Here is an 8,057-nt window from a genome sequence, read left to right on the forward strand (position 1 = left end):
GGGTTTGAAGGGAAAAACAATGAAAATGGGAGGTAGAAGGAGAAGATGGCTGAAGAAATGAAGAGAGGAGAGAGAGAGAGTGGTCTTCCTTAATCCCTCTTGGTCAATGGTCAATTGGTCAAAAGGTGAATACACTAATAATTGGTGCCAAAGAATATTTCTTATGATGACACTTGGCATTTCTCCATGATTATCCATGCAAAACGACCATAACACCCCCCATAATTTCGCCACCACGTGCTGAAATTGTAAATGACCAAATTGCCCTTCATCCTTCCTTAATATCAAATTATACTTCCGTGGGGCAAAATGGTAATTTCGCATTGACAGTCCAAATTTTTTGCCTTTCCAATAGAAATTACCCTCGATGAGGTGACGTCCAATTCATTTCAATTGTTGGCATTCTTCATTGTCGGATATCCGATTTCGAGATCTCATTCCATCATTAGCCTTGAAGAGAGTCGAAATTCGGAATGTCACATATAGTCTACCTTAAAGGTCATTATATAGTTTTCATACTAAATGCTTGGTAGAATATGTTTGTCGAAGCATTCATAACGGCCATTCAATTTTTAATAGCAGTTTACAGTTAGTATCCTATTGGAAGAGAGAGAACTTTCTGTTACCATGAAAGACGAAATTATCACCTTGTTTCCGCAAACACAAACACAACGGTTAAAAAACTGCACCAATGAATAACATACCATTAGTGAGTCAAAGTTTAGTACAAGATTGCACAATGGAATTCAATCAACATCAGTTTAGTTGAAAAGAAGGGTCTTACAGCTTGCTGCAGCACCAACGATTGTCAATCTTAAGAAGAATTGATGTAGAGGCGAATTGATTGCTGAAAATAGCTCTTATCAGCCCAAAATATTTTCCGGATCAAAGGGAAAAGGTATATTCAGTCATTTTCTCTCCATGACAACCCATAACAAGTTTCGGTTTTGACAATTCTAGGAACAAGACACAAGTCAGTCACCTAAATCTCCTAATTTTAGGAACAAGACACAACTCACATCTTTGACTATCTTTGCCAATTAGATGATACATACCTTATCCATCTTTGTTGAACCTCGGGCAGTGCAATACCACGAGTTTACAAGATTCTGGCACACCCAACACGCGCTCCAGTGATTCACAACTGAAGAGTTTCAATCGTTTCAGATTTCTTAAATTAGACAGATCTAAGCTTTTGATGGAATTGCAGTCCTTGATACGCAACACCTGCAATGATTTCAGTTCTCCCAAATCCTGAATCTCAGCCAGCTGAGGCAATCGTTGCATGGTCAAACGCTGGATCTCCTTCAGACAAGGCAGAACGGTCAGCGTCTTGAGCAATGGACGATCGAGCATCCTCAATTCGTTGAATTGCCGTTGCTTTCCAAGCGACACCTCTCTGAGCCAATATCCACCAATAGACAGCGATGACAAATTCTTCAAGTTGGAAAAGAGTGACCAATCTATCGCTGACTGGACATCTTCTAACGTCAAAGTTCGAAGGCTGGATGGAAGCCTAGTAAGAGGTCGAAAGTAAGCATAACGTACGTGGAGGAATTGTATCTGAGAGAGGGAACTGAAATCGGTTGGAGGCAAGGTGATATTTCCAACGCGCAGGGTCAAAGACCTCAGAGCTTGTAGTCTCACAAGCCAATCTATGTTGTTGGGTTCTTGAACTGGTGTTCCATCTATATGGAGATGAACCAAATTGGTTAGGTTTGAGAAGTCGGGGATTGTGGTCAGCGAGTTTGATGAAATGGACAACGACGTAAGACTCTTAGGAAGTTCTGGCAGCTGTTGAATTGAACGACACTCCCATAAAGAAAGTGTGTCTAGATTTGTAAGTTGATTGATGGTTCCCGGCAATCCACTAAATTTGCCACCCGATAAGTCTAGAATTTTCAACGAGGATAGTGCCCCAATCTCACTTGGAATTTCCCTCTCCAGAGCAAACGGAGCCCGCAACTCTACCAGATTTTCCAACATTCCTATGGTTTTCGGAAGTTCTCTTATGCGGCTAAAAGTCAGACATAGTAACTTCAACTTTTTCAGATTTCCAATACAATCGGGTAATTTCCTGATTATTGAATGCCTCAAATCCAACTCGACCAATGATTGGAGCCTCCCAATCGAGTCTGGTAGCTTTTCTAAACTGTCACATGGAAGCACAAAAATTCTCAACCTTTCTAGGTTTCCAATGGAATTGGGTAATTCTCTAATTCTCGTATTAAAGACATCCAGTTTAAGTAGTGACTTCAATTGTCCAATAGAGTCGGGAAGCTCTCCAAGTTGTTTGCATTGCAAGATTAGATGCTTCAGCTTCACCAAATTACCAATCGAGTAAGGCAACACTGAGAGTCTCCGAGAATCTATTCTCAGCTCCGTCAAAGATTTTAGACCGCCGATGGACTCTGGTATTGACTCAATAGCTTCACACTCTATTTCTAGGTAATCAAGATGTTGTAGATTGCCGATGGACTCATCAATCTCTCTTAGCTGAGAGCATCTAAGAATCAATCTCTCCAGTCCCAAGATTGCGGAGAACTCGGGTGTCTTTGTAAGGGATGGACAATCCATGAGTTGTAGGACTTTCAACTGTTCTGATACCTATATAGCAATTGAGTTGAAACTCAGAAAAAAGAAAGAGTAAAAAAGTAAAGCAAAAGTGCGTCGTGAGATCATACCATGATTTGACGCCATCCTCCCCAGTCTTCAGTAATGTTACTCCTTGAAAGCTTGAGAACCGCTAGGTTCTCCAACCCAAAGTTTGTAGCTTGAAATTCGAAAGGGCAATTGCTCCAAGAGAGCCATCTTAACTCTGAGAAAATATTTTTAAAGTCTCCTTCGAAGTTTCCATGGTCCAATTGAAGGAACGTAAGGTTGACCATCGTCTCAAATTCCTCGTGTTTAAATATGTGCGCCGCATGAGGTTCAGGTGTGCCAAGATTGAGTGCTACTACGTTTTCATTTCCCTGGAAGATAAAAGCAACAACCAATGAGTGCCCGTGTCAATTTGACTTGAAATTAGATTTAAAAGGTAGTGACACTAATGGATGGACTGGAAAAAATTAAAAGAGAAAAAGATTACCCTTTTTCTTCGCACTGCACGGAAGGCATCCCTGGGACGCCACAATCTGCTATCCATTAGATGGGTTTTGCGGCTTTCTAGTTGGACGATATCCCTTCCAAGATCTCTAAGTTGGTCGTGCATGCATAATTTATTATGGTCGATCTTTATCAGAGACTTATATGTGAGCATCTTGACATCGATTTCGGAAGCATACTCATAAACCGCGTCCCAATATTTAATTGCTGTTGTTTTCTCTTGATTAATGAAGAGACATGCTATATCAAGATAAATTTGTTGTTGATTGGGCTCCAATGCTTCGTAACTTATCATCAACTTGTTCTTGACTTCTAGATTCATCACCTTCTTTAACTTGTGTAAAACTTTTTCCCATGTACTTGGGTTGTCTCCACGGAGTCCGGAACCTACCACATCAAGAGCCAACGGAAGTCCTCCAAGTGCATCGATTAGCTTATCGGTAATGTCCAAGTAATCAGGTGGAGGCTTGGCACGTCCCAAGGCACGTTCACAAAAAAGTTGAAGAGCATCAACCCGATTCATCTCCGGCATAGGGTAGAATGAAAAATGTCCATCATCTGAGGCTGGGTCATTGTCATCTTCGCCTTTCTTTACCAAGGATTCAACATTCCTTGTTGTCACGATGATTCTACTACCCCCACCAAACCAGTCAGGCTCGCCAGCAAGTCTCATGATTTGGTACCGGTTGTCGACGTCATCAAGAACAATCAAAACTTTCCCCCTATGTAACTTCATCTTGATCATATTAGCCCCGTCATCAACGAAGGAGATGTTTGGGCAACTGTGGTTGAGAACATCGGACAACAATTTCATTTGCAAATCTATTATATTTTGAGTCCGAACATCTTTAAGAAAGCAGCAACCATCCTGAAATTCAGGGGAGATTTTCCTGAAGATAGCCTCGGCCAGTGTCGTCTTTCCGATGCCACCCATACCATGAATCACGATATACCGTACATCAACAGCTCCTAGATCTAACCGCTTCATAATCTCATCCATCCGATCCTTGATTCCCACCAAATGATTAGGCACGTCCGGGGGTCTTGTCCGTAACAAACTAAAAACCTCTTCCACCATGAGCTTCGTAAGTTTATGCAGGCTGCCAAATACATAAGATACAATCACCTAACATTGAAAAACCACATATATGGAAATCGCACACGCATTACGTGGCACTAGAAGGTTATCAACATATTCAAAGTAATTTGCTTTGAAAGCAACCAACATAAAAAAAGTGATCATCAAGCTGTGAGCTGTTTGAAAACCCAAATAGCAGAAAATCATTTTTTTATTTTCACGATTGAAAACTACTGTTATCATGACAGAGGGTCTAATTGGCCTTCGACTAGAAGTCGCTCCTGCATATTTTCACCTAATTACGGCTGCACGCAGTTGGGTTTGAAATTTTCATTCTTTAAAGTAACAAGCAATCGAAACCGTCAATAAGAAAATAAAGTCAATGGAGAAGTAGACAATACCCGTGATCTTTTAGGTTCCTTCCTCTAATTCTGGCAACCTCTCTCAAAGCCTTCTTCCACTTCTTTGCTAAACCCTTCCCGGACTCGCTCTTGTGCTTCCGGAGGGCTTCTCGATATAAGTTAGTCTTAAGCTTGACGTCATCTACGTCCACGTCGTAGAAGATAGGGAGGATCACTTTTTGGTCATTACCTCTCGACAACTCCACTATGTGTGCCAGCTCACGGAGGCACCACTTGCTTGAAGCGTAGTCTTTAGAGAAAATCGGGATGTAAATCCTGGACTCATTGATCGCTTGCAAGAGGCCGCCTCTGATCTCTTTGCCAAATCGGAGCTCCTCGTTGTCTTTGAAAGCACGGATTCCCACGCGGATCATGTCATTGTAGAGACAATCAGCGATGGTTAAGCGGGTATCAGGCCCTCGGAAGCTCAGGAACACCTCGTAGCCCCTCCCCAATCCATCATCATGGCTACTGCTCGCCGGGGCTGCCGTTTCCGCCTCTCTTCCCTCCCTCTTTCTCTTCATTCCGGAAGGACAACAGAGGCGATGAGATCTCTGGATTGAGTCCACCAAGTGACTGGAGAAGTCTTGAGTTTGATCCTTGTGACAACTTGACAAAGAAAGCGACAGAGTGAGATCGCTCGCTTACTCCCGCTGTGTTCGGCTGGAAGTCACCTGCAGCCTTCCTTCATAAGTGAAAAAAGACCATTCAGACTTGCACAAAATAGGAGGCTAAGTTGAGGAATTAATTGATCAAAGTCTTCGAAGCGGTGGAGGTTGTCTAGAAAATATATTATATGACAGAAAGTTAGATGGTGTAGGTATTGGACAACTTTCTATACTTTCCACTTACCATTACTATCTCACGGCTACTGCTTGTCGGAGCTACCGTCTCCATCTCTTTCCCCTCGCTCTTTCTCTTCGTTCTGTGAGGAGAATGGAGAGATTGATCTCTGGATTGAGTCCACCAAGTGACTGGAGAAGTCTTGAGTCTGATCCTTATAACAACTTGACTAAGAAAGCGACAGATTGAGATCGCTCGCTCACTTTCGCTGCGTTTGCCTGGAAGTCACCTGTGGCCTTCCTTCACAAATTGCTTACTTTCGCTGCGTTTGCCTAGAAGTCACCTGCGGCCTTCCTTCACAAATAGGAGGCTAAGCTGAGGAAATAATTGATCAAAGTCTTGGAATGGGAGGGAGGTTGTCTTGGAGACAATACTTTTTCCACATGCTATTACTTTGTCATCATGTTCCACTTGCCTGGAAGTTACCTGGGGCCTTCCTTCATAAGTGAAAAACTACCATTCAGACTCAGCACCGAAGAGGATGGTAAGTTTGAGGGAATAATTGGTCGAAGTCTTCGAAGACGAGAAGGTCGTCTCGGAAATATGTCATGTGATTGAATGTTGATTAGATGTTGGACGTACTCAACCCCCTCAGTGTATGCTCGACTAGTCATTACCTTTTCTATTATGCTCCAATCGCATGGAAGTCACCCGCGACCTTCCCTTTCAAAAACAAACAAACCAACAGACAAACTAAGAGACGGAGACGGTAGTTTGTGATACTGTCAAGTTGGGTTTATCTCATTCTTCCTCATCTAGTAACTAGCTAGCATTTAGCAACCTGCTTGATATGGCAATTCAGACGGTCGGAATTCAAATCAATCCAAGAAGTAGAAGTCGGAGAAGTAAGCTCAATCTGGAAATCTTCTGAACAAGTAGGAAAACAAGGGTTATGATTGATGAAGAACCACATAGACAAGTTTTCTACCCTGATATCATGACACAAATACACTAAGTTATTGAGGAAGCAAACAACCGTTCTTCCACCAGATGAGACTACCATGTGAAGAGTTGGAACTTTGCACAGTTGTTATTTCCCGACGTTATTTGCCCGAGGATTTTTGGCGATCTTATGGGTCTTTTCGAGCGATAAGAGGTAAAAACTCATCTCGTTTCGTCACAATTCACGATCAGTGTTTCTTCTTCTCCCTTTGTATTTCTCGATGGCTACTTAAGGCACTTCATTTAGTACGAACCAGAAGGGCTGGAGCTGTTGGAGTCGTGAACAGTAAAAGCAGATTATTGGCATAAGGGAAAAATTCAAAAAAAGGCCCGAAGTCCTCATGTTTTCTCAAATAAGAGCCCCAAGTGAACATTGTTTCAAAAAAGGCCCCGAAGTCCTCATATTTTCTCAAATAGGGGCCTCAAGTGAATACTGTTTCAAATAAGGGCTTGAAATGACTTTAAAATCTCAAAAAAGAGCCTGATTCAAGGGTATTTTAGTCTTTTTACTTATTTAATTTTTTCTTTTTTATTATAATTTTTGTTATCGGTTTCCAAAAAAAAAAAAAAGATAGGAAGAAGTTTACGTTCACGGGCGGGAGGGCTGCCCCTCCCGCCTGTGGCCGCCGGCCCACCGCTAGTGGGGGGTCGGTGGGCGCAGCGAAGGCCGGCGGGGTCGCCGGCGACCCAGCGGCCCCGCCAATCGGAGGGCGGGGCCTCGGCCCTCACCAAAACCGGGAGAGGGTCGGGCCCTCTCCTGGACACAGGTGGTGGCGGTCCCCGCCCAAATCGGGGTCGCCGGCCGTCGCCCGGGCCCGGGCCAGGCGACCCCCCACCGGCCGACGGGCGACGGCCCGGCGACCCCCGATCCGGGCGAGGACCGCCGGCCTCACCCGAGATCCAGGGAGAGGGCCCGACCCTCTCCCGGTTTTAGCGAGGGCCGAGGCCCTCGCCTCGACCGGCGGGGGCCGCGGGGTCGCCGGCGACCCCACCGGCCTTCGCCGCGCCCGCCGACCCCCCACCGGTGGGTGGGCGGCCACGGGCGGGAGGGGCGATCCTCCCGCCTGTGCATACTTTTTTTTTTTTTATAATCAAGAAAAAGAAAAAAATAATAAAAAAATTAAAATGTGAAATAACGAAAATACCCTTCAAGCCGGACCCTTTTTTGAAACATTATAACCACTTCGGGCCCTCAATTGAAATGTACTATATTACTTCGGACCCTTATTTGAAATATAATTCACTTTGAGCCCTTATTTGAAAAATCAAGAGGACTTGAGGCCCTTTTTTGAATTTTTCCCTTGGCATCACCTTGCATCAACGGGAAGTCCCGCGTCCGAAAGTCGAATCCCTCAAGGCTCATCCCGCGCAAAATGAATAAAATAGGCAGAAGTTGTTATCGGCTAAGTTCGTATATAAGAAATTGCAATTGAACGACGAACGACTAACCCGAAGCCAATGTAGATGAGTATGCAGAAAGTTGATCCGAGCCCAACGTATTGTCGTTGTGTCCTTAAGACAAAATTCGCCCCCTCAATTAGTACCCGAGGAAATTGGACGATTGTCTCCCGGGATAGAACGGATCTCGTTCCTACGAAGTGGTACGTGTTCGGAGGATTCCACCGAACGCAATTTTGCAGAAATAATCGCAGCAAATGAATGTAATGAAAGAGAGCGAAGAGAAATGA

General features: G+C 44.0%; 1 protein-coding gene across 1 annotated transcript; it reads right to left on the reverse strand.

Moving 5' to 3' along the window:
• Nucleotides 1-1,018: 1,018 nt before the first annotated feature.
• On the reverse strand, nt 1,019-5,130 carry LOC115754375 (disease resistance protein RPV1-like). The gene is made up of 4 exons (XM_030693373.2): nt 4,585-5,130; nt 3,089-4,205; nt 2,685-2,972; nt 1,019-2,607 (listed from the first exon to the last, which is right to left on the reverse strand). Exons 1-4 carry the CDS (start codon nt 5,106-5,108, stop codon nt 1,057-1,059), a joined length of 3,480 nt encoding a protein of 1,159 aa, XP_030549233.2. The 5' UTR covers nt 5,109-5,130; the 3' UTR covers nt 1,019-1,056.
• Nucleotides 5,131-8,057: the final 2,927 nt, after the last annotated feature.

The sequence above is a fragment of the Rhodamnia argentea genome, chromosome 3 (assembly GCF_020921035.1).
Source record: "Rhodamnia argentea isolate NSW1041297 chromosome 3, ASM2092103v1, whole genome shotgun sequence".
Taxonomy (NCBI): Eukaryota; Viridiplantae; Streptophyta; class Magnoliopsida; order Myrtales; family Myrtaceae; genus Rhodamnia; species Rhodamnia argentea.

Bases quoted from the DNA above. Each gene is read 5' to 3' on its own strand.
- LOC115754375 (XM_030693373.2), bottom strand. From the start codon at position 5,108: ATGAAGAGAAAGAGGGAGGGAAGAGAGGCGGAAACGGCAGCCCCGGCG. The intron at 4,206-4,584 runs GTATTGTCTACT...TGTATTTGGCAG, and splicing joins AGGAACCTAAAAGATCACGG to CCTGCATAAACTTACGAAGC. The intron at 2,973-3,088 runs GTAATCTTTTTC...TTTATCTTCCAG, and splicing joins GTGCAGTGCGAAGAAAAAGG to GGAAATGAAAACGTAGTAGC.